Here is a 25751-nt window from a genome sequence, read left to right on the forward strand (position 1 = left end):
ACTGTAATATAACTACATTACTGATCAAGGTGGCCAAATTAGGGTTCCTTTGTATATTTGTGTTACTAGTACACTTATTCCTTAATAGGCAGAATATGTGCATGACCGCAAGAGAAGTATTAGCTGAAAGTAGGTCAGGAATGGCAGCCTCCACATTGCCCACATAACAGTTTCACTGTATTGCTTCTCACCTCCCTCATGTGGTGATTACACACCTGAAGAGAAGGTGAAGCTGTAGAATCACACATGCAAAAAACATTTGTTGAAACTCATTTAATTACAATAAATGCAAAACAGAAATTCTCCGGAAAAAACATCCTCGCCCTCCTCCTCCCGAAATAGCCCCAGGACGTAACGAGAGCCGATCGGCACACGGCAGAATCCATTCCACAGGGAAAAAAAAAAAAAAAAGGCTCACACAATAACTCTCCGCTATATAAAAGACACGAGGAAGTGATTTTAAAAAGAGCTTCAGTAATATAAACCATAAATATTTTATTTGAATTCTTTACAATGGAGGAGCAGCAAAGTACGAGAACACAGCACATGAAGTGGTTGTGAATAATTGCTGTGCCTTGCCTTAAAGAGGAACTGTAGTGAAAATAACATCATGAAAATAGAGTTTTGTTTTGAATATTCATCTATAGATTATTCAGGCAGTGTTTGCCCATTGTACAATCTTTCCTCTTACATTCTGAAATGTATCACTGGTGGCGACATCTGTCGTTCTGCCTGGTGATCTGTGCCGAATGTTCCTTTAATGAGAGTTCTATGCACAGAGGGAGATATTGCTTGCTTGGCAGTTGGAAAAAAAGCCATTATTTCCCACAATGCAACGAGGTTCACAGACAGCAAACTGTCATGACCATGCCATCACACTGTGGGAGGGGTTTTATCACCATATCAGCCATACAGACCCCCCTGATCTATTGGAGAACAGGTAAAGATTTCTGGTGGGAAAGAGGGTATCAGCTACAGATTGGGATGAAATTAAATCCTGGGTTAAAGTTCCTCTTAAAAAAGGAGATAAGTGGCCTCAATTCACTAAGCTTATCTCCTGTCTTTAATAACTCTTCTAGAGTTGTTACCATGGTGATAAGGCATGTAGTATTCAGGAAACATTTTACCTCTGGCAAACCTAAAGTTAACTCTTTTGTCTTTAAGTTAACTCTCTAATCCTTAAAATAACTCCAGAGTTAAAGACAGGCTGTTTATTAACTGCATGTGAAAATAACTACAGAGGAGGTAAAATAACTACAGAGGAGGTAACGTAAGGAATGAAGAGATAAGATAACTCTTATGTGGAGGTAAGTTTTCTCTTGCCTTATTATCTCCAGCATGATCTTAGTGAATTGAGGCCTATGGCCTCAATTCACTAAGATCATGCTGGAGATAATAAAGCAAGAGAAAACTTACCTCCACATAAGCCTAATTGGCTTATCGCGAGACATTGCTCATGCAAATATGCATTTGCTTTCGCATGCCTAAATATGCAGGGTCTAAAGGTGCGTACACACATGCGACTATAGTCGTTTGTAACGATCGTTCCCCGATCTTTACCAACGACGATCGTTACAAAAAACGAACCACCGACTATTAAGGCAAACGACGAACGAGCCAAATCGCTACAAAAGAAAGTTCTGTCTCGGCGGATTTTAACCAACGACGATCGTTTGCAAAAGTAGTACATCGTTGGAAACGGTCGTTCGTACTAGGCTTGACATGCGCATTTCACTATTTCTCTGTGAAACTTCTCATTTTTATGCGCAGGCGCAATAGTTGCTTTACGTGATGTAACGTTCGTTCTAACGATCAGATCGTTACACACCTTTTAAAACTATCTTTACATAGGTCGTTCTTTCATCAATTAAAAGTTCGTTCGTCGTTCTCAACGAACGATCGTTGTCGCATGTGTGTACGTAGCATAAAGCTAACACCGCAAAGCTGTTGCCCTGCGGGAATTAGTTCATGCTACATTAGCACTATCCAGGAGCGCCACATGGAGGCTCCCCAATGCCCCCATACAACTGGGGGGCCACGGGGCCCCAGGCCCTCTCACCGCTCGGTAACCACACAGCGACGCCCCCCCCCCCCAAGCGTGTCCAGCGCCAGGAAGAGCCGCACCCACCTCCCAAAATTAAAAACACACTTACCTTTACGTCCATTGCGTTCTGCTACATGTGCATGACCTGGGCGCAACTCATTGGAAAGGAGTGAAGCATGGGCCCCCCCAACCTATGGACATTAAGGTAAGTGCCCGTTTTTAATTTTGGGAGGTGGGTGCAGGCGGCTCTTCCCGGCGCTGGCCACGCTTGGGAGGAGGGGGTCGCTGTGATTTCCAAGTGGTGAGAGGGCCTGGGGCCCCGCGGCCCTCCAGTTGTAATGGGGGCATTGGGAAGCCTCCCTGTGGCACTCCTGGATAGTGCTAACAGTGTTAGCTTTAGACCCTGCATAGTTTGGCATGCGAAAGCAAATGCATATTTGCATGAGCAATGTCTCGCGATAAGCCAATTAGGCCAAATTTGCAAAGCCAGATTTATCAGGTTTTAACTTGGTTGATGATGCACACATTTCTTCTTTGTTGTAATCAGTACATATTAGTGCAGCGCCGGTAAGCTGGGTGCAGGGCAAACCGAATGATGGCCCCCCTGCTGCCGCACAAATCCCCGGCCGTGTTAAATACTATACCCCCTCCAAGTCGAAGCAACTTGGAGGGAGGAGTCATTTGTGGTCCGGAGATCTCCGGAACCCCGATTGGCACCTTTCGCACCGGCATAGTATAATATTACTGCTATGGCAGCGCCTAGTGTTGGTGCAAAGTGCCCAAACCACCTGCTTCGTCCTCCCTCCCCCCTGGTGTTCCACCGCTGTTCCCTGTTAAAGTTACGTGCCCTTGGGACTCCGGGAAAGTACTTGCGCCTCCAAGTATTCCGAAGGTGGATGCATCCATTCTGTGCATGTGCAAGCCTGGACTCTTGCATCAGCAGTACAAACCCGCTCATCTTTGGAGGAACTCAGGGACTCCAGCGTTTCCAAAGCCAGCACAAGGGGTACTTCCCTCCCAAAAATGGAGTATCCAACTTTTTCTTTCACTGTCACTTCAGATTTGCTTTAAACCACTTAACCATGTAGGAGGCATGTCGCACTGTCGGGATTGGGACCGAATCCCTTGGGTGACATCACAGAGCCAAGGGAGTACAGACAAGTCGCTAGCCCACAGGGAACCTGAAGTGGGAAGCATATAGAGGCTGCCATGTTTATTTCCTTTTAACCAATATCAGTTGCCTGGCAGCCCTGCTGGTCGTTCTGGCTGCAGTAGTGTCTGAATCACATCAACAAGCATGTGGCAAATGCAGTCAAACTTCAGAATGGGGGCATATTGGTTAGCACTCTCGCCTTGCCTGGTTCAATTCACAGCCAGGGCACTATCTGCATGGAGTTTGTATGTTCTCTCTGTGTCTTTGTGGGTTTTCTCCGGGCACTCCACTTTCCTCACATCCCCCAAAAAAACAACTGGTATTGATTAAAAGGAAATAAATATGGCAGCCTCCATATACCTCACACTTCAGTTCCCCTTTAAAGTCAGAGGATCAGCAATTAAGGGAATCTGCATTGTTTAAAGTGAGCGGGAACCGCATAAAAAAAAAAAAAAAAAAAAAAAAAAAAGGATTCAGATACTTACTCTGGGTCCTATAGTTCTAAAGAAAAAAAAAAACTTAATTTTTTTTTTAAAATTAATTCCCATTAGCTTTAAAAAGGAAATCCATATGGCATGGCAGCCTCCATATCCCTCTCAGTTCAGGCTGCCTTTAAATGTGGAATCCAGACAGCAGTCACCGCATTTGACTTTATTCACGCTTCCTTGAAAGCTATCCTTGAAGTAGGACTCTTCAGCAGTTACCTTGCGTGCCAGGGGTTAATGTCCACCCACTAGCCGCATGCAAGACAGAGCCGTGACTCAGGCTGGACTGCGATATTACGGCATTATTTCCAGGGCTTGTGCCGAGCGGTGGGAAGCGGCTGGCCGCAGCACAGCAGTTATGTAACCAAGCCGGCCAGATCCGTTTCATTGAATTAATGACAATTACTTAGAGCAGAGAAAGTTCCCAGCGAGCTCCATACAGGCTGGCGCAGCATGCCCAGGCCCTGCTGGCACAGCCACTCATGTGCGAGCGTGCCACATGCAATACGGAATGGAAACAGGTAACAGTAAATTCGGGCGCCTGAGGCTAGTGGACAAATCGGGCGCCGCCATTCACTCCTATAATAAATATCGTTTAATGGGCGCCCGATAGGAAAAAAGGGCGCCGGAGAAAAATAACGTTTTAAAAGCGGCGCCCGGAGACTTAATGTTTTATTACTGCTTCTCATGATTACACATTATTTAATGATTTATACATTTTTAAATATTATTTTTAAACGAAAAACAGTACAATATTTTTTTTCAAACATTATTTTTAAACGAAAAACAGTACATTTTTTTTACTACATTATTTTTAAACGAAAAAAACAACAGGGGGGTCTTAGGTTTAGGCACCAACAGGGGGGTCTTAGGTTTAGGCACCAACAGGGGGGTCTTAGGTTTAGGCACCAACAGGGGGTCTTAGGTTTAGGCACCAACAGGGGGGTCTTAGGTTTAGGCACCAACAGGGGGGTCTTAGGTTTAGGCACTAACAGGGGGGTCTAGGGGTTAGGGGTAGGTACAGGGAGGGTTACTTAGGCACCAACAGGGGGGGTCTTAGGTTTAGGCATCAACAGGGGGGTCTAGGGGTTAGGTGTAGGTACAGGGAGGGTTACTTAGTAATTTTTTTTTTTAAACGTTATTATACGTTTCACTATTTAAACGAAAGATTAACGTTTTTACAATTGCCGATTTAATGCACATTATTTAATGATTTATAACTTTATAAAACATTAATTTTAAACGAAATACAGTACAATACATTTTTAAACGTTATCCATGCTTATCGTTAAAAACCCGGCGCCCTTTTTTCCCAGCGCCCCTTTTTAACGTACGCATGGAAACATGCATCAGCAATACTCGCAAGAGAGACGCAGAGCGGGGCATACAAGTATGCAGAGGCTGCCTTGTGCAACACTAAACCGCTCCCTCCAGGAACGCTGAACATGGGCTTTTGTGGAGATTGTGATCCCCGATACTGAATTCCATTACAGCACACCTGAACTGAGAGGGTTATGGAGGCCGACATATTTATTACCTTATAAAGCGGATCTGAACTCAGAACTTTCTCTCTGCTCTAAGATAAGCAACAGCATAGTAACCTTTAAAAAGGAAAACAATTTTTGTAACAGCTGATATAAATCCTTCAATAAATCTGTAGTGTGTCTACTTCCTGCTTTCATGGAAGCAGACATAGGGTTAACATCCTGTGTTTACAAACTAGCTGCTCTGCCGAGGCAGCCAGCTGACACAGCTGAGAGATCAAATTACAGTTGTGATTAGTCACAGATGAGGGGGAATTAGGCCCAGTGCACACCGAGCGGTTTTTGGAGCGATCCGCCGGCCGCATCCGCCTTTAAAAACGCTTGTCTAATGTATTGCAATGGGATGGTGCACACCGGCGGTTTGCGGTTTTTGCCAAGCCGCAAACGCGCCTCCTGCTGCGCGTTTGCGGTTTTCGGAAGAGTTTCGTCCTCAAAGTATAGGAAAAACGCAAACCGCTCTGAAAAACGCTAGTTCAGAGCGGTTTGCCAGGCATTTTTGTTACAGTAGCTGCTCAGTAACAGCTTTTACTGTAACAATATGTGTAATCTGCTACACAAAAACGCGCGCAAAACCGCTAGGTATGTTTAGAAAACCTCTCTAAGGGGCCCGTTCACACTTAAAACCGCAGAACGCCGGCGATTACCGCCGGCGTTCTGCGGGAGTGATTTTCCCGCGATCAGCGCGGAAAAATCACTGGACACTGCGGCGGGTTTGGAGCGCTTGCGATTAGCGTGCTATGCACGCTAATCACGATCTCAAATCGTGGAACACTCGTCGCCGGCAAACCGCTGCATGCAGCGCGTTTGCGGTTATCGCTAACCGCAACCGCGGCAGTGAGAACACTGCCACTCGCTACATTGTGTAGCGGTTCTTGCAGAACCGCTAGCGGTTTGCTGTGAGCGGGAATCGTGCGATTCCCGCTCAGGTGTGAATGGGCCCTTAACATACCTAGAATCGCTCTGAAATCAGCTCCCAAAACCGCTAGCGTATTGCGGATCTGCTAGCGGTTTTGGTGTGCACTGGGCCTTAGACAGGTTAAACTCTCTAAATACATACAGGGTGCATTTCTCTAGGTTTTTGTTCCATCCTGTGCAAGAGTTCAGGTCCACTCTAAACAATACCAGTTGCCTGGCAGTCCAGCTGATCTTTCATGTATCTGTAGAGTCTGAATCGCACACCTTAAACAAGCATGCTGCTAATCCAGTCAAACATCTGATCTGCATGCTTGTTCAGGGTCTAAGGGATATGGGTTAGCCACAGCAGAGCAGGAATTTTGCCACAGGGAATGAAGGGGTATTAAAGGGAACACAATCCATAAAAAACAAATTAGGTATTGCACACCTATGGTCACAAAATATGCATATATATCGCAATACAATCGGGGTGCTGTGTCAAAACATGATAACCAATTGATAAACAAGGAGACACGCACACCAAGCCAATTCAAATGCTTAGAAAAGTGTATTTTTACAATAGTACTAACATATGCTGGTCTGAGCTCTCAGTACCAGTAAAAGATAGCATACAAAATGACAGTACATAAACTACAATGCATAAAAATGCCCACAATTGACTGGAAAGATGCTTGTGCAGTAACATCAGTTCATAAGGACACAGTCCAAGAAATAAGGGCTATTCATGAATCATGAGCCAATATTGCATCTTAACCAGAGTGAGTCTCTAGGAGAACAAAGTCCCCTATAATGGAAAGTCCAGGAACAGAGTCCCAATTCGGTAGTGAGCATAAATCAGTATAACAAACAGTGTCCGCGTTTCGGAATTGCTTCCTTTATCGACGGGTGAAGAGCAGAAATGAGCGACCACAGCAGAGCGGGTGAGAGGCAGCGTATTAAAGGGAACACCCCACGTAAGGGACATATGGAGGCTGCCATATTAGTTTCCTTTTAAAGGGGAACTGAAGTAAGAGGTATACGGAGGCTGCCATATTCATTTCCTTTTAATCAATACCAGTTGCCTGGCAGCCCTGCTGGTCTATTTCTCTGCAGTAGTATCTGAAGAACACCAGAAACAAGCATGCAGCTAGTCTTGTCAGATCTGACTTTAAAGTCTGAAACACCTGATCTGCTGCATGCTTGTTCAGGGGCTATGGCTAATAGTATTAGAAGCAGAGGATCAGCAGGGCTGCCAGGCAACTGGTATTGCTTAAAAGGAAATAAATATGGCAGCCTCCGTATACCTCTTACTTCAGTTCCCCTTTAAACAATGCACATTGCCTGGCAGCCTTGCTGCTTACCTGCCTCTAATATTTTTATCCATAGACCCTGAACAAGCATGCCCATCAGATGACTAAAGTTTGGGTTAGCTGCATGCTTATTTCAGGTGTTGTGATTCAAACACTACTGATCAGAAAGATCAGCAGGATAACCAGGCAACTGGTATTGTTTAAAAGGAAATAAATATGGCAGCCTCCATTAAAGAGAACCTGTACTGAGTAAAATTATTTAAAATAAACACATAAGGTAACTTCAAAAGAACATTACATAGTTACCTTGCCATCAGTTCCTCTCAGAAGCTCACCATTTTCTTCTGACAATGATCCCTTCCAGTTCTGACAACATTTTGTCAGAACTGAAATATATCAGTTGCTCTCAGTTATATATCAGTTGCTGTCAGTTACAGCTGAGAGGAGAACTGATGTGTCCATGTTTCCCTATGGCTCAAGTGGGCGATGTTACAGTTTAACAGTGTGCCGACCAGGAAGCTGTTAGGGGGTAATAGCCATTTTCAAAATGGAGGATGGAGAATTCCATTGATCACAGTGGACAAACAGGACGCAAGAGAGGAAAAATAGATTGAGGAGTAGACTACACGGGAGGTATGTATGACTTGTGTATGTTTATTTTGACTTTTAATTTTCAGTTCAGGTTTTCTTTAAAAACTGAAGTAAGAGGTATACGGAGGCTCGCAAAGGGTTGGGAAGTTGGAGGAGCCAAATATCAGAAACAAATTTTCATCCTCCACCAGGTAGGAGTTCCTTGGGTACCTAATAAAGCCACATCCAGTTTCTCAGTGTGGCCTTCTATGTACACTGGCGGGGGGAGGAGGGGGGGGGGGTTAGAGAACAACAGAAGCTACGGCAAAAACGAACACGTTTCTTTATCTCCTCAGCAGAACCTTACAGCTGACCTAGATAATATTTATCGTGTTTATTCCCATGCTTTGCATTCAGCACGGCCCCCCTTTTCTCTCCACCTCGTAATCCCGGCTGTCTGGCAATCTCTTTTCTTCCATATTCCTGCCTACAGATTGCAGGATCTGGTGAAGGGGCCAGATAGCCCCGCACCCTATAATTAGGGCCTGGGTTCCTTTGGTTTCCTGACCCGATGGAAATCTAGAACGTCCAGGCTGTTCTGGCTGAGATACACGAGAGCTGCTTTTTATCTGCAGTGGGATGGATTCACAGCTTTGAGGTTAGCGCACAGGAAGGAAGCAGTGACCAGGAATAGAAGCGATAGGACCGGAGGTCAGGCTCTCTTGTCAGGGGCCGAGATTCTCTGGGGGGAATACTGAGGAATACTAGATAGCAGCAGCGGAGGAGATGTAAAAAACAGCAAGCGGCGAGGGGACCCAAGCTGAAGCTATAGCAACGTCTGGCTACCGTGTACCTAGAAAGCTGCTCTGAATCTAGTCGTTCAAGGGTTAGCAGGCAACCAATAAGAACGCTTGCAAATACAAACTAAGGCCCCTTTCACACTAGGCCTGTTTCACTGCGCTGTGTTACCTTTTCTGCATGTAGGGTAATGCAACAGCAAACAAAGTCTATGGGGCCTAGTACAGTTATCGCGTCGCGTTGTGCCGGAAGATCCCGATCCGCCGCCGACCCGCCACAAACTCAACAGCTCGTTACCCTCGGAGCTCCACAGTAACGGATTGCATGTAAGTCAATAGGCGGCACAGAAATGTAAAATTTGTTGGCGGTGCAGATGCGCGGAATGACGCAAATACGATGGGGAACCCCAGTGACTTACTTCCTGTCCAACTGGGAGTAGGTCAATGGGCAAGGGGTGGCAAAGGGCATGCAAGGGGGCAGCGGTATGCATATGATCCTGTCGGCACACTATACCGCAGGGTCACATGAACGTAGTTTTTGGTGTTGCGGTGCAATGGGGGCGGAGCATAGCACTTTGGCTAGGCGTAAAACTGGCCTAAAGCTCATCTTCAGATACACATCTAACCGTGGCCAATGGCGTCTTTATGGAGGGTGCCTAGATGTCTGCGTCACAGGAGAGCCCTGCAGCTAAGAATCCAGTTTAAAAAACGTGGTCACATGCTGTTAAAGAGAAACCCTAAAATATAGGAGAATTATTACTTAGTATTTATACAGCGTGAAATCTTCTGCAGCGCATTACAGAATACATAGTCATGTCACTATCCCACAGAGGAGCTCACAATCTATTCCCTACCATAGTCATATGTCTATTGTAACCTAGGGCCAATTTGAAGGGGAGGTAAATAACTTATCTGTAGGTGTTTGAGATGTAGGAGGAAAACAAGAGTACCGTATATTATTCTGGATACCCACTTATACCTGAAAAATCCTGGTTTCAGCATCAGAAACACTTCTAGCTATATATTGCTGTTTACTGGTATGTAGCCCTACCCTCCCATTGAGGCTTAGGCGGCATTCTACCCCCACCCCGAGCAATCTTTAACCTGCCTGGCGTTCTGATTCCCGCGGCCCTGGGAACTTTTTTTACACATTTTTTTTTCATGTAGCTAGCCTAGCGCTAGCTACATGATTTCCCCCCTCCCTGCGGCGTCCCTCCCTACTCTCCGATCGCCGCCGGTGCAATGGCCCGTCCGGAAATCCCGTTCTGAGCGTGATTTCCTTGAGGGCTTCCCCGTCGCCATGGCAACGCACGTCGTGACGTCCTCGACGCCGGCGCCATTGTGACGTCACAGGGAGACCCGATCCACCCCTCAGCGCTGCCTGGCACTGATTGGCCAGGCAGTGCACGGGGTCTCGGCTAGGGGGGCCCTGTATCGCGGCGGGTAGCGGCGGATCGGGTAAGGCACGCAGCAAGCAAAGTGCTTGCTGCGTGTTTAAAAAAAAACAAAACAAAAAAAACAATTGTTCAAATCGGCCCAGCGGGGCCTGAGCAGTGACCTCCGGCATCTCTGGACGAGCCTAGCTCGCCCAGAACGCCAGGGAGGTTAAGACCAGAGATCTTTTCTACTGGCTTTAGAACTCACTAATATGACATTCTGAGGTAATGTACCAACCATCATTAGAGATGTCGCCAACTTTTATACATTTCAAAAAAAGAGTCAGGGAGAGGAAATATTTTACAATGGGCAAACACACATAAAAAAAAAAGTTATTGTATTAATTATGTTACTTTGACTACAGCTCCATTTAAAGCAGCTCAGGTGAAGGAGATAACAGCAGGTTCTTTGGTTGTAGCTGATGGTGCTCCTCCTTGGCTGTGGCGCAGCCTGCAAGAGTGCTTCCAGGAAATCACAGCCTGCAGCTCAGGAAGTCTCTGCCCCAAGAAAATGCTGATAAATCAATGACTTTGAAGAGACCTTTTTTTTCAGAAGCTAGTTGAGGCATTTCTACAAAGAGCAAATGGTCGTTGCGTGTCAGCACAAGTTTAGGAAAATGCTGGGATTAGAGAGTCCTGAGAGTCCTTCACATTCCCACACACAACGAACTAAACCCTTAATTGGCTATATTGCTTCATTTAGTCATTAGGTATTGGGACAGGCTGACCAGGAAGGGACCAAAGTGACTGTGCCCATGGCTCACCAATCTCTGCTTCATCGGTTATAATAAGCTAAAGGGAATCTCTGCTACACTCTGCAGACAAGTTTCTACACAACCACCAAAACTGCAGAGGTGCAGTTTGGTTGCAATTTTGGAGCTTGCATGGTTTAGGTGAGCCAGCGGCAAAGTCCATAGAGAACAGTTTTCCAATCACAGCACCCTCTACATCTTGAAGCATTGTAATTGGCCAAATAGCGTGAGCGTAATTCGTTATACAACCTATCCGAAACCTAAAATAAGTACAGCATGCTGTCCAATCAAATGCATTAGCAGAATTTACCTCTGAGGTTTCCCACTGGGTCACCTACACCATACGAATGCCGCAGTTTCCACAAAAGTACTTCTAAAGCCTTCACGAGGACTCCTGATGGCAGAGAGAGAGGACAAGGAAGGCTCTATGGCAGGGGTCTCAAACTCGCGGCCCGCGGGCCATTTGCGGCCCTCGATACAATATTTTGTGGCCCTCGCCGGCAAAAGCTTCCTTATAGTTCGCTTCAGTGCTCCCAAGTAATCCGCCGCATCCCCGCCGCTAAACGAGGGCTGCAGAGCCCCCAAATCGCCCAGGGGGCAATCCGCCGGCATTTCCTGGAAGGGGCAGAGCTTTCAGCTTTAGCTCTGCCCCTCCTGACGTCAATCGCCGCCTCTCCCCGCCCCTCTCTGTGAAGGAAGAGTGAGAGGGGCGGGCAGAGGCGACGATGCGCCGCGATTGTGAAATTCCTTATGCGGCCCAGCCTCATCCTGACTTTGCCTCCTGCGGCCCCCCAGGTAAATTGAGTTTGAGACCCCTGCTCTATGGGATCCAGCCTTTCCTCTCCTTTGGTTAGTATCCATCTTTTTTTTACGTTGGCTTCAGCTTTACCTTAAAATGGAGTGTTAAGTGGAAAGTAGTGTGGCCAGTTACTTACCTGGGGCTTCTTCCAGTCCCCCTGTAGTCCTGGTCCCTCTCCATGCTGCTCTGTTCCTCAGCTGTCTGCCCACAAAAACTGGACTCCTTAGCCATTTACTAGCCACAGCATCTGCTGCGCCGGTCACTCCTCCTTGATCACGCACGCTCCTGTGGCAGGGAGAAGTCTGGGCATACGCAGTAGCAATTTTTACTTCCACTCCTGTCCAGCAGGAGGCCACGCATGCAGTGTATGGAAGGGGACAGTGGAGGAATGGAGCAGAAGGATAGCGAGGGCTATTAGCGCAGGATGCTATTGCAGGCTGGAACGCGAAGAAAGCGACGCATAGCCCGGGGCGCGCAGCTGCAGTTGCGGTTGACGGTAACAAAACTTGGACACTGCGGGACAACAGAGGATTGTGCAGGATAGGCCGGCTGCTGGGGGCTTAGGGAAGACCCAGGTAAGTGAAACAGTTTGTGTTAATCGAATTTACAGTTCCGCTTTAAAGGATACTAGATGTCAAAGAAAACCTAAAATGAAGTAGGTAGGGGGAAGGGGAGTAAGAGCCAATACTTACCGCTCCTTCCGTTCAGTCAGCCGCCGTTCTCCTATAATCCTTCGCAGTCTTCTCCGCAATTCAGGCGTCTCTCCTGACTTATCTTCCAGACATACTGCGCCGCACATGCTCAGTATGTTCTTTCTGCTTCCCCCTGGCTGCGCGTAATGACATAGCAGCCTGTACAGGTAGTCCCTAACTTACGAACGCCCGAGTTATGAACGACCCGCTGATACGAACGGCATGGATTCTCTGTTTCCATGGCAACAATCCCCCCAAAAAGTTTCAAAATGGACTTGTTTTTGAGAACATCGATTTAAAAAAAAAAATCTAAGAAAAAAATGGCTTTTAAACTTGTATAAACAGGTACAAAGGGAAGAGGTGACACAGAGGGGGACACTGGAGGCACAGTGGAGGTACAGGGGATAGAGATGGCACAATGTTCTGACTTAAAGAGAAACTCCGACCAAGAATTGAACTTTATCCCAATCAGTAGCTGATACCCCATTTTACATGAGAAATCTGTTCCTTTTCACAAACAGACCATCAGGGGGCGCTGTATGACTGATATTGTGGTGAAACCCCTCCCACAAGAAGCTCTGAGTACCGAGGTACTTCTGGCAGTTTTCTGTCTGTGAACCCTGTTGCATTGTGGGAAATAGCTGTTTACTGCTGTCTCCAACTGCCAAAACAGCATACAGCAGCTACATCACTTGCCAGCAGTAAAAATGTCACCATGTGATAAATGTCAGAATATAAATCAGGGATTTAAAAGATTTTACAATGGGCAAACACTGACTAAATCATTTATACATAATTATGGTAAAAAAAATGAAGAACTTTTTTGTATTACATTATTTTCACTGGAGTTCCTCTTTAAGAACAGATTGAGGTTAAGAATGAACCTACAGTCCCCATCTCGTTCATTAACCAAGGACTACCTGTACATCATTATGTGCGGCCCCGGGGAAGCAGAAAGGACATGCTGCGTATGCACGTCAGGAGAGTCGTCTGAGTTGTGGAGAAGACTGGGAAAAGATTACAGGAGAACGGCGGCTGACTGAGCGTAACCGAAGGAGCGGTATTAGTCCTTACTCCCCTACCCACTTAATTTTAGGTTTGCTATAACATTTCCTTTAAGAGACTCTTTACGAAGCATGCACAATTCAACAAAAAAAAAAAAAAAAAAAAAAAAACCTGTAAGCGCACACAAAAGAAAAAACAACAAAAAACGAAAAAAAAAAAAAAAAAAAAAAAAAAAAGAGAAAACACACCTTTCCATGAAGAAAAGACCCTACTTAAAGAAAACTTTTTCTAGGTTTACAGTAATCCATTCAGCTGCCCATCAAGATGAAGAAAGTTGTCTGGAAAAAAAAAAAAAAATAGTGCGTTCTTTCCAAGTTTCCACATTCTGGAAACAGCTGCAGTCCCGGCATAGAGGAAGCGATGACTGCCGTATCCCTGGAATCTCGCGTCCTCCTGCCTCCAGCACTGGAAACACTTCTTTTCTCCAAACATGCGGCCGGGACAGCTTTATTTGTCCTTTTATTTCCCATATTTACATAACAGGATGACGCAGCACTTCACAGAGTACAACACAGTCCTTCTCATCAGGCCAGTTCCCTAGAAAATATTGCCGTCTCTCATCTCCACTATCACAGTCAGAGCACCAGAGTCCTTCATCAACGCTCTCCTGAGCTACAGACAATTCAGGGCTATTGGAGAACAGAACTTAAACCTAGAAGTTAACTAGATAACTAGAAGTCATAAGGCAGATGGAAAACTGAGTGGTGCCTTCTACTCATTGATGGCCAGTGGTTACATAGTTATTTGGGTTGAAAAAAACATATGTCCATTGAAAGTTCAACCAGAAATTAAATAGTTACGTAGTTATTTGGGTTGGGGAAAAAAAACACAACAACAACAACAAAAAACACATGTCCATCAAGTTCAACCAGAAAATAAGGTACAACACTAGCCTACAGCCTCACATATCCCTGTTGATCCAGAGGAAGGCGAAAAGCCCTTACAAGGCATGGTCCAATTAGACCCAAAAAGGGAAATAAATAAATAAATAAATAAATAAATAAAATCTTCCCAACTCCTGATAGCATTCAGATAAAATCCCTGGATCAACACCACCGGGAATTACCTAGTAATTATGGACTACAGCTCGGTTTCTCAACTCAGTTCTTGGTTACCCCCAACAGTGCAACAGGTACTTAAAGTAAACTTGTGATGATAAAACACACACACATGCAAAAAAAATACCTCGGAAGAGGGAAGCCTCGGGATCCTCAAGGGGTCTCCCCCATCCTTCTTCACCAGGCCCTTCCAGCACCGAGACCCTTGAAGTGCGCCTACGCTGCCCCTGCGCATTAGCACAGACCTGCTCGGGCTTCATCAGAGAAAGCAGAGCTTGCTTGGGTCTGTGTTACTGTGCATGCACGAGACGTTAAACCCTTGAGGATTTTGTGAAGGAGACAGCGCTGGAACGGCCCTGCGGAGGACTGTGGAAACAAAATGCGGCCTGGGCGCACTTGGGGACAAAGCAATTCCGTACCGCTTTGACAGGTGCAGAAGACGAGAGATACCTGTACAGTCATCAAACTAACGGCCAAAGCGATCATTTCTTAAATGTTTTAGGTTTGAACAATAAACAAAAAAAGAAAACAAAATCTTCTTACCAAGGTAGAGAGTGTCCTCACCACTACTGCTGCTGCCCAGGACTCTCTGGATGATGACCGCAGCCACACTGTGCCCGTGTGAGTATGGTTGCACCAGCGCAGTAGGGCTCTGGCTTACTCAACAGGCACAACCCTACTCTGGCAGGCGCAGTGCATGGAGAGGAAAGCAGTCACTATCACATTTACGACAAGTGCTTGTCGCAGCAAGGGTGAGGGCCAGGAGGCCATGGGAAGATCAGCATAAGGTTTGGGGTTTTTTTCGCCTTGGGCACATTTTAAAATCATAAATGGATTGGACAGAATTAGAATAAAAATAAAAATTAGAACATTACCGTATATACTCAAGTACTAGAAATGTAGGTCTGATTCACTTCATAAAAGTATAGGGGTCGATTTATGCACAAGGCACGGGTAACACTGAGCACACTGAGTAATGTGTGTACTAATAGTGACATTCCCATTTGCAGCAATTTACCCAGTGGTACTTTGACAGTGTTTTCTTGCCATTTCCTTTCCTCAAAGTGTCACAGGTCTGAATGTCCTGGCCACAACAATTAACAAGGAAAGGGGCTGGGGAATACCGGGCTGCATAAAAGGGAGTGAATAATTGCAGCACTTGGGGGCCTGGAGGAGGTACTGGCTGCACTTAAGGGACTGGAGGGGTTAATGGCTGCAATACTGTATGCAGGGCAGTCATTAACCCCTCCTGAGCCCCAAGTGCAACTATTAACTTTGCTGGGTAGACTAAAGGTGCGTACACACATGCGACCATAGTCGTTTGAAACGATCGTTTCCCGATCGTTTCAAACGACGATCGTTAAAAAAAAAGCAACCAACGATCATTAAGTCTAATGACGGACGAGCTAGATCGTTAAAAACGAACGATCTAGCTTGGCGGATTTTTCCCAATGACGATCATTTGCAAAAGTAGTACATCGTTGGAAACGGTCGCTCGTACTAGGCTTGACATGCGCATTTCGATATTTCGCCATGAAACTTCTCATTTTTTTGCGCAAGCGCAATAGTTGCTTTACGTGATGTAACGTTCGTTCTAACGATCAGATCGTTACACACATTTTAAAACTAACTTTACTTAGGTCGTTCTTTCATCAATTAAACGTTCGTTCGACGTTCTCAACGAACGATCGTTGTCGCATGTGTGTACGTAGCTTTATACTTGAGTCAATAAAAAATTCCAGCTGAAGAGGGTTGAATATTGGAGTAGAGTTATACACGAGGTCGACTTGTATTGGAGTATATACGGTAATTTTCACAGTGAAACCTTTCTCAGAATATATTTTCATAATATCCTATTCTATTAATTTTTTCCTTTTGTTACTATGACCAAGTTAAAGCGGTAATAATCTGATAACTTATCACTAATTGCAGTGATATATTAATATTATTTATATAGCACCGACATCTTCCGCAGCGATTTAGAGAGTATATTGTCTCGTCTGTCCCTCGCAGAGCAGCTCTCAATCTAATCCCTATTGTAGTCATAGGTCTATATCGTGTAGTGCATGTATTGAAGTCTAGGGCCATTTTTAATTGGAAGCCAAGTAATTATCTGTATGTTTTATTTAGATGTGGGAGGAAACTTGAATGCCTGGAGGAACCCCACACAGAGACGGGGAGAACATACAAACTACATGCAGATAGTGCCCTGGCTGGGATTTGAACCAAGGACCCAGCGCTGCAATGCGAGTGTGCTGCCCACTACATCACCGTGTTGCTACAATTAAAGGGGACCTTAACTGAGAGGGATATGGATGTTTCCTTTTAAACAATACCAGTTGCTTGTCAGACCTGCTGATCTTTCGCTGCAGTAGTGGCTGAATCACACACACCTGAAACAAGCATGCAGCTAATTCAGTCTGACTTCAGTCAGAGCACTTGATCTGCACGCTTGTTGAGGGGCTGTGGCTAAAAGTATTAAAGACACAGGATCAGCAGGAGAGCCAGGAAATGGTATGATTATTAAAAGGAAAAATTCATATCCTTCTCAGTTTAGGGATTCCTTTTAAGCGGTTTATTTTTCAAAACCACTTCATCTGCATTTTATCCATTTGCCTGCCTGCCTGGAATCTGCATGCACACAGCATTTAGTGCGCACACCTTACTACAGGTCCTGTGTTGCTTTTAGGCATATGTTGGATAACACTACATTTTTCAAGTCATCTGATTGATCCATATAATACTCGGGCCCAGTCTGGAGATGGCACAATAAGTCACAAAGACCTCGGCCAACAAATACAGACAACTTTGTTCTCAGGTTCCCGACTGCAGCGCAGATTAATCCGCGTTAAACCCTCTGCATGCCACGACGATCCTGTAATGGACGTAGACACTAACAGACACTAAGTAGCATTAGAAAAACAAAAGTTAGCTTTCCTAAAAAACAGAAAGAAAGAATTTGCGATAATTCAGGTTGGAGTGAGCTTGAGATGTCTCCCAAAGCAACACTGCTGAATATATGCAAATTAATCACTGCATTCCACCGGTTCTGGAGGTGTGTTTAGCTTCTAAAGGTTCGTATCCACGTCCGATAAAGATCGTTCGTTACGAACGATTCGTGACGTTTACACGATATTCAAATTAGATCGAAAAGATCGTTCGCAATGAACGATTGTGTACACACGGGAACAATATAAGTATAAAATACTGAACGACGAACGATAAAAAAAATGCGTGCGCAAACGGAAGTGACGTTATGACAGGCAATAAGAACATGCGTACTACTCCACAGATAATCATTATCGGACGATCTTTGTACACACTGCAACAATTGAACGATTATCTTTCGAAAAAATCCGCCGGGTTGGATCGGTCAGATTGAACGATAACGGTCGTTATCGTCCAAAAAAACGATCGTTGGAAAATTTGGAACGCTCGATTATCGGTCCGATTGTCGTTATCGTTCGTTTTCGACCGATCGTTATCGTACGTGTGTACTCAGCTTAAGGGTAACAATGGTTAATTTGCATATATTCAGCAGTGTTGCTCTGGGAGACATCTCAAGCTCACTCCAACCTGAATTATCGCAAATTCTTTCTGTTTTAAGAAAGCAAACTTTTGTTTTTCTTAGTATTTTAGTAAGGGGGCTGTTTAGGACCATTGTAGCCCCTCACACACTCCAATGAGTTCTGGTTCACCATGAGCTTGCTGGTTAGTTTGTACCTCTAAGTAGCATTACTAACGCTTTTTTTTCCAGGGCTGGGCAGAACTGGAACACACTGCAGTACAAGATTGCTCCAGCAAACCCAGCCGGGGATAATTCTGGTCTGCTGTCAGCTGGTTAAAAATATGCAAGCCTGACGTGGGTTATATCAGAACACAGAGAACAGCTGAACAACTAGCATAATAACAGTCATATTGACTGCAGTACAAACGCTCCATAATATGGGCGTGTAGCTCAGAACGGAACCAAACAAATGCTGCAGCTAAAATAAATAAATAAAAAAAAAAAAAAAAAAAAAAGACTGGCTGCTCCTCCCTCCTCACAGCTCCTCCCTAATGGCCCATACTCACGGGCTACAATTGTCGCCGCAACCATAAGGTCGCATAACGTGCCTCTAACGCAACGCATGGTGGTGTTAAAGTTGGACGTCAGATTGAGCCGCGTTATGCGGCTCTTGGTGCGCCTTTTTCATTCTATACTGATAGAACAAAAACAACGCATGCGTCAAAAGACTGTGGAGACCACGTGATCGGAACACTCCGCATCACGTGGTCCCGCCAGCCAATTGTCGCATAAAGCGGCCGCTCCAGGAAGTAAACACGTTACGTCAGCACAGTGCAGTGAATATTAGCCATGTGGCAAGTCACAATAGCGGACTCTCTTCTCCTGCACTGAATATCACAGCATAGGGCCGGCGGAGGACACAGAGCCATCTCAGCTATATATAATCACAATCTCAATAGTAAATACAATGAAAACAGCGCATGTGTCAAAAAAAAAAAAAAATTTTTTTTTTTTTAAAAACGACATTACTGAGCATGTGCAAGCAGTGTCACGCAGCAAAGTACGAGTAGAACGCACAGCATGCTGCACTTTCATTAAACGTGCAGCGTTATACCCTAACGCAACGTGTGCACTGTGAACAGCACATTGATTTTTCATTACTGTGCGGTGGGGCTGCGTTACAGGCTGCTCTAACGTGCGCCTGTAACGTCCCACTGTGAAAGCAGCCTAAACCTTTCCGCGTTTGCTTTAAAAGTGAAACCAAGTTAAAACTTCACTTTTAAAAAAGTGTACCTGAAGACCAAATGAAATATAAGCATTTATACTTACCTTGGCCTTATCTCCAGCCCCCTGTACTCCATAGGTGCCTGAAGGGTCCCCTCCTTTCTCCCGCAGTCAGTTCCGGTAAAGTACCCAACTCAGCCAGGGACTACTATGCATCCTTGGTCCCGCTCCTATGACTGGGAATGTTCTGATCCTGAGCAGTTACAAGTCGTGACTAACTGTTGAGGATGCTCCTGGCAACTGAAACGCAACCAGGGAGGTGTGAGGCCATGGCTGTGCATGCGCAGTCAGGGACGGATCAAGACCAAGTTGCGCCTGGGGCAAGGTCAGGGATTGGCGCCTAAACTGCCATTCATTTTTCCGCCTTAAGAATTCAACAAACTGCGCCTGGGGCAAGATACCCGCTTGCCCCCCCCCCCCCCCCCCCCCCCAGATCCATCCCTGTGCGCAGTAGCAGAGCCAGGATAAGGGCCTCCAGCACCCAAGGCTGAGACACCAAAGTGCGCCCCACCATCCGTCCCACCCCAGCCGTCACACACTGATTGCTATTAGACTAAGAGGCGCCCCAGGGCCCCAACACCTTAATCTCTAGTTATCTAGCCTGCAGTCACTGCCATGTATCCCCTTTTCTTTATTCTCTCTGCTTCAAACACAATAGGGGATTGATAGCTGAATGAGTTGTGCGCCCCCTCCTACACTGCGCCCTGAGGCTGGAGCCTCTCTCGCCTCTGCCTCGGCCCTGCTCAGTAGTACCCTATTACTGGAGCTGACTGCAGGAGAACAGAAGGGACTGGAAGAACACTGAGGGAGCCCACGGATTGGAGAAGGCCTCAGGTAAGTATAGATCCTTGTGTTGCATTGGTCACACGTTTACTTTAAATAGTTCTGCATGATTAATAATTCAAAGTTCATCCTGGAAACCCTTGACAATGATTAGAAAAAGAATGGATTTTTCTGTGGTAGTAACGCAGCACCCCACGCTGCCCCCTGGAGACACTCACGTTCCCAGCACGTCCCGGAACTCATAGATGTCTCGTATGTCCTCTGCCCTATTCTTCCAGCTGGGCCCGTCCTCTTCCAGAGGCATCCTGAGACCGATCGCTTAACCCCTCAGTGGCTGACACAAGGGCTCCGCCAAATCTGCAAGAGAAGAAGAACATGTCCAATCAGACGGCTGACCAAGGAACGGCGACGTCACAGAACAGTCTTCAGACCAAGGAATGTGCTGGGCTGCTTTAAACATATTGTTATGCTTGCCAGTCATTCCCCATTATGAAGACTGTAAAAAAAAATCCAGAAATGTTCTATTTCAGCTAATGACAAACATTCCTAGAACAGAGACTCAGCATGCGTAACGATGGAGACACTGAGAGCCCAATATACTGTAGTATGTACTTGTAGAATAGATATGTAAAGTAAGTATGCAGATATACTTACAAACAAGGGTTACCATCCAGGTAACCACTTAAAGGGGAACTGAAGAGGTATATGGAGGCTGCCATATTTATTTCTTTTTAATCAATACCAGTTGCCTGGCAGCCCTGCTGGTCTATTTCTCTGCAGTAGTATCTGAATAACACCAGAAACAAGCATGCAGCTAGTCTTGTCAGATCTGACTTTAAAGTCTAAAACACCTGATCTGCTGCATGCTTGTTCAGGGGCTATGGCTAATAGTATTAGAGGCTGAGGATCAGCAGGGCTGCCAGGCAACTGGTATTGCTTAAAAGATACTGCAGCCCACAGGCTGCGGAGAGATAAAACCTGCAATGTGTAGAGAAAGAAAAGGACATACTCACCGCTCCCCTCGCTCCCTGCCGTTGGGTCCCGCTCGTCAGCCACAGCTCCCGGTACTGGCTGACTCTCCTGACCCGGACATACTGCGCCGCGCATTCGCAGTATGTCCTGTAATCTTCGCTTCTGGCGTCGCATCATGACGTTAGAAGTACGGACACTCCCCCGCCTCCTGCGTGTGCGCTCCAGCGGCTCCACTATAAAGCTAGCATGCGCGGCGCAGTATGTCCGGGTCAGAGGTCAGGAGAGTCGGCCAGTACCGGGAGCTGTGGCTGACGAGCAGTGAGTATGTCCTTTTCTTTCTCTACACATTGCAGGTTTTATCTCTCCGCAGCCTGTGGGCTGCAGTATCCTTTAACCTCCTTGCCGGTTATCCCGAGCTCAGCTCGGGGTAACCTGCCGAGGAGGATTCCTCAGGCCCTGCTGGGCCGATTTGCATAAATTTTTTTTTATACACGCAGCTAGCACTTTGCTAGCTGCGTGTCACTTACGATTGCCGCCGCTCCCTGCCGCATCAGAGGGTGCCCCCCCCGTGCCCCCCCCCCCCCCCCGAGACCAGTGCGCTGCCTGGCCAATCAGTGCCAGGCAGCGCTGAGGGGTGGATCGGGACTCCCTCTGACGTCGATGACGTCATTGCGCCCATCGCCATGGCGACGGGGGAAGCCCTCATGGAAATCCCGTTCAGAACGGGATTTCTGGATGGGCATATGCGCCGGCGGCGATCGGCGCATACGGGGGGGACGCCGCAGGGAGGGGGGAAGCATGCAGCTAGCTACATGCTAAAAAAAAAAAATGCAAAAAAAAACACCCTCCCTGCCGTGCGCAGCAAATAATTAGAACGGCAGGGTGGTTAAAAGAAAATAAACATGGCAGCCTCCATATACCTCTCTCTTCAATTCCCCTTTAATCAGCAGGTGGGGAGATTAGACTTGTCCCCACTCAGGATTAAGAAGTCGTTCTCTGTACATAGGAAATACGGGGTAACACCCCTCCACCAAAAGGTGGACTCAGGAACTGTATATGCAGACAGAGGCGCCAAAAGAATAGAATTTACTAAAAATGTTAAAATGAGAGGAGGCAGAGGTGGACTTGCCTCCCCAAAGCAGACACCTAAAGAGTGGAGGGGGGGGGGGGGGGAGGGTTAATTTATTAATTTATGATACTGTCAAAACCATTTATAATATAATACTTCCTTGTACCATATATGTCGTAATGAGCCAGCCTTTCTGTCCCGCAGTGCATTTTTATTTGCCTGATGAAGCAGGAGATGCCTGTGAAACGCGTTGCACTTGCATTTTTTGGAGTATACCAATAAACCCTTGTTTTGAATATATACAACAGTCTCTGTGTGTGTCTGCTTGGAGGAGGCAAGTCCACCTCTGCCTCCTCTCATTTGAACATTTTTAATAAAGGTTATTCTTTTGGCGCCTCTATCTGCATATACAGTCTCAGCATGCGTAGGTTATTAGTATAGACTTATAGCGCCAGCATCTTCCATGGCGCCGTACAACAGACAGTACATACAGTGGCATGTGTGTTCCTCAATGGGTGCATCTTACTGGATAAATTCAATTCAAACTCCTCACCTTGTCCTACAGAGATTTACATAAGTGGTCCCCTCCATACATTTCCTCATTAATCCTCAGATATCACCCCCTCCTGGAACCATCGCTCCTCCCAGGAGACCCACCTGTCCTCTAGCTTGGTCACCTCCTGTCATTCCCACATCCAGGACTTTTCACAAGCATCGCCTCTCCTTTAGAACCCTCTCCCACGGCCTGTCCATTATGTGCCAAGCCTGGAAACTCTTAAAAGGAAACCCGAGTTTAGAGGGATATGGAGGCTGCCATAGTTATTTCCTTTTTAAACAATACCAGTTTGCCTGACAGTCCATCTGATCCGGTGTCTCATACTTTTAGCCAGAGACCCTAAACAAGCATGGAGATCAGGTGTTTGGACAAAGGTCTGACTGGATATGATACACGCTTGTTTCAGGGCTGTGGCTCAGATACTACTGATGCATGAAATAGAATAATAATCCTAACATTTGTATAGCGCTTCTCTCCTGTTGGACTCAAAGTGCCTGAGAGTTGGCGCCAATAAGGGCACACGCAAGGGATCACCCTGCAGAGTTGGGTAGTCTTGCCCAAGGACTTCTTACTGAATAGGTACTGACCCTAGCCAGGGTTCGAATCTGCAGGACAGCCAGGCAACTGCCAATGTTTAAAAGGAAATACATAGGACAGCCTCCATATAACTCACTTCAGGATCCCTTTAAAAAACCACTATTGCGAAAATTGTAAAAATTTAAAATACATGTAAACAAATACAAAAACAACAAGTACCAGTACCTTTTTTCCCCAGAGTAAAATGAGGCATTACTTTTCTCCTGTGCTGCCATCAATTACAGTAGGTAGAAGAAATCTGATAGAACCGAAAGGTTTTGGACTAGCCCATCTTCTCATGGGGGATTCTCAGCAAAGCTTTTATTCCTTATAAAGACATTTCCCGAGAAGGATTTATACAATGATGCTGTCCAGGCTTCCTGCACCGTTTGTTTTGTCAGTTGGACAGAGCTACTGCCATTCACTAAATGCTTTTGAAACTAAACAAAACCCCAAGAATCCCCATGAGGAGATGAGCTAGTCCAAAACCTGTTGGTTCTGTCAGATTTCTACTACCTACTGTAAGCGACAGCAACATAGGAAAAGAAGATATTTATGGCTCATTTCAGAAACATACTTCTTATTTGTATAGGTTTACATGTATTTTCAATTTTACAATTTTTTCGTGATAGTGGTCCTTTAGCACACCTTTTGAGATGACAATTTATTATAGGTAGCATTGGAAGCTCACCGTCTCATCTGCTAACCTTTGTCTCCTCCTCTAGTCTCTCCACTCTACTACCCTCTAGATCATACATGTCAAACTCCGGCCCGCGGAACAAATTTGGCCCTCAGAGCCATTAAATTTGGCCCTCAAGTGGTTTCCTCACTTTGCATTATGTATGGCCCACTCTGGACCACCGGGGAAGCTATAATCAGAGGTGAAGCCCTAGAACACCAGGGAAGCCATATGGAGAGGTAGGGGGAAAGCACTCAACACTAGGGAACTGTATAGGGGAGGGAGGACCTCTAGACACCAGAGAACTTTATAAGGGAGGAAGGTGGCCAGTAGACATTAAGGTTGACCCGCGACCAGGTCCCAGTGTACAATGTTGGCCCACTCTGTATTTGAGTTTGACACCCCTGCTCTAGATTGTAAGCTTGCAAGGGCAGAGAACTCCTCCTAGCGTTTTTGTTCCGCTATACCTTATCTTATGAACATGTACCAGTATTGGTGATGTCTCTACACATACATCAACTACTATGTATGTATGTATGTATGTATGTATGTATGTATGTATGTATGTATGTATGTATGTATGTATGTATGTATGTATGTATATATACTCTATTAGTATTGCTGGATGTCCTGATTGTATAGGATTCTGAACTTCTCATTTATCTAGGCCTCCCACTTTTTGTTTTTTGCTACAGGCGGTTCCCCTACTTAAAAACAGGTTCCGTTCAAGGAGATTGTTTTCAAGTTGAAACTGTTTGCAAGTCAAGTCCGGTGTTAAATGATTTACTTTCAGACAACTCTAGATTAGGACATATAGTATGTATCTTTTATGGATGTTTTCAGCGTGCTTTCAATACATTTTAAACTACTATTATTTAGTATTTATATAGCGCTGACATCTTACGCAGCGCTGTACAGAGCATATTGTATTGTCACTAACTGCCCCTCAGAGGGACTCACAATCTAATCACTACCATAGAACACGAGCTGCTAAAGCAGCCAAAGTCAGGAGCCCTTTGCTGGTGCCCCAGTACAGGTTAGCCAACCATAGGTGCCCCCAGTACAGGTTAGCCAGCCATAAGTGCCCCCAGTACAAGTTAGCCAGCCATAAGTGCCCCCAGTACAGGTTAGCCAGCCATAAGTGCCCCCAGTACAGGTTAGCCAGCCATAGGTGCCCCCAGTACAGGTTAGCCAGCCATAGGTGCCCCCAGTACAGGTTAGCCAGCCATAGGTGCTCCCAGTACAGGTTAGCCAGCCATAGGTGCTCCCAGTACAGGTTAGCCAGCCATAGGTGCTCCCAGTACAGGTTAGCCAGCCATAGGTGCCCCCAGTACAGGTTAGCCAGCCATAAGTGCCCCCAGTACAGGTTAGCCAGCCATAGGTGCCCCCAGTACAGGTTAGCCAGCCATAGGTGCCCCCAGTACAGGTTAGCCAGCCATAGGTGCCCCCAGTACAGGTTAGCCAGCCATAGGTGCCCCCAGTACAGGTTAGCCAGCCATAGGTGCCCCCGGTACAGGTTAGCCAGCCATAGGTGCCCCCAGTACAGGTTAGCCAGCCATAGGTGCCCCCAGTACAGATTAGCCAGTCATAAGTGCCCCCAGTACAGGTTAGCCAGCCATAAGCGCCCCCAGTACAGGTTAGCCAGCCATAGGTGCCCCCAGTACAGGTTAGCCAGCCATAGGTGCCCCCAGTACAGGTTAGTCAGCCATAGGTGCTCCCAGTACA

The 25751-nt window shown here is 46.1% G+C and overlaps 1 protein-coding gene across 6 annotated transcripts in view; it reads right to left on the minus strand.

Moving 5' to 3' along the window:
- LOC137532262 (calcium/calmodulin-dependent protein kinase type 1-like) overlaps positions 1–25751 on the minus strand; it is a 247196-nt gene that overhangs the window by 162104 nt on the left and 59341 nt on the right. For all 6 annotated transcript variants that reach the window (XM_068252574.1, XM_068252576.1, XM_068252577.1 and 3 more), the window contains one exon: positions 20393–20531. In XM_068252574.1, coding sequence (XP_068108675.1) covers positions 20393–20478 — 86 coding nt within the window. In that variant the 5' untranslated portion in view covers positions 20479–20531. The remainder of the gene's footprint in view (positions 1–20392; positions 20532–25751) is intronic.

This window comes from Hyperolius riggenbachi, chromosome 9 (genome assembly GCF_040937935.1).
Source record: "Hyperolius riggenbachi isolate aHypRig1 chromosome 9, aHypRig1.pri, whole genome shotgun sequence".
In the NCBI taxonomy this organism is placed as follows: domain Eukaryota; kingdom Metazoa; phylum Chordata; class Amphibia; order Anura; family Hyperoliidae; genus Hyperolius; species Hyperolius riggenbachi.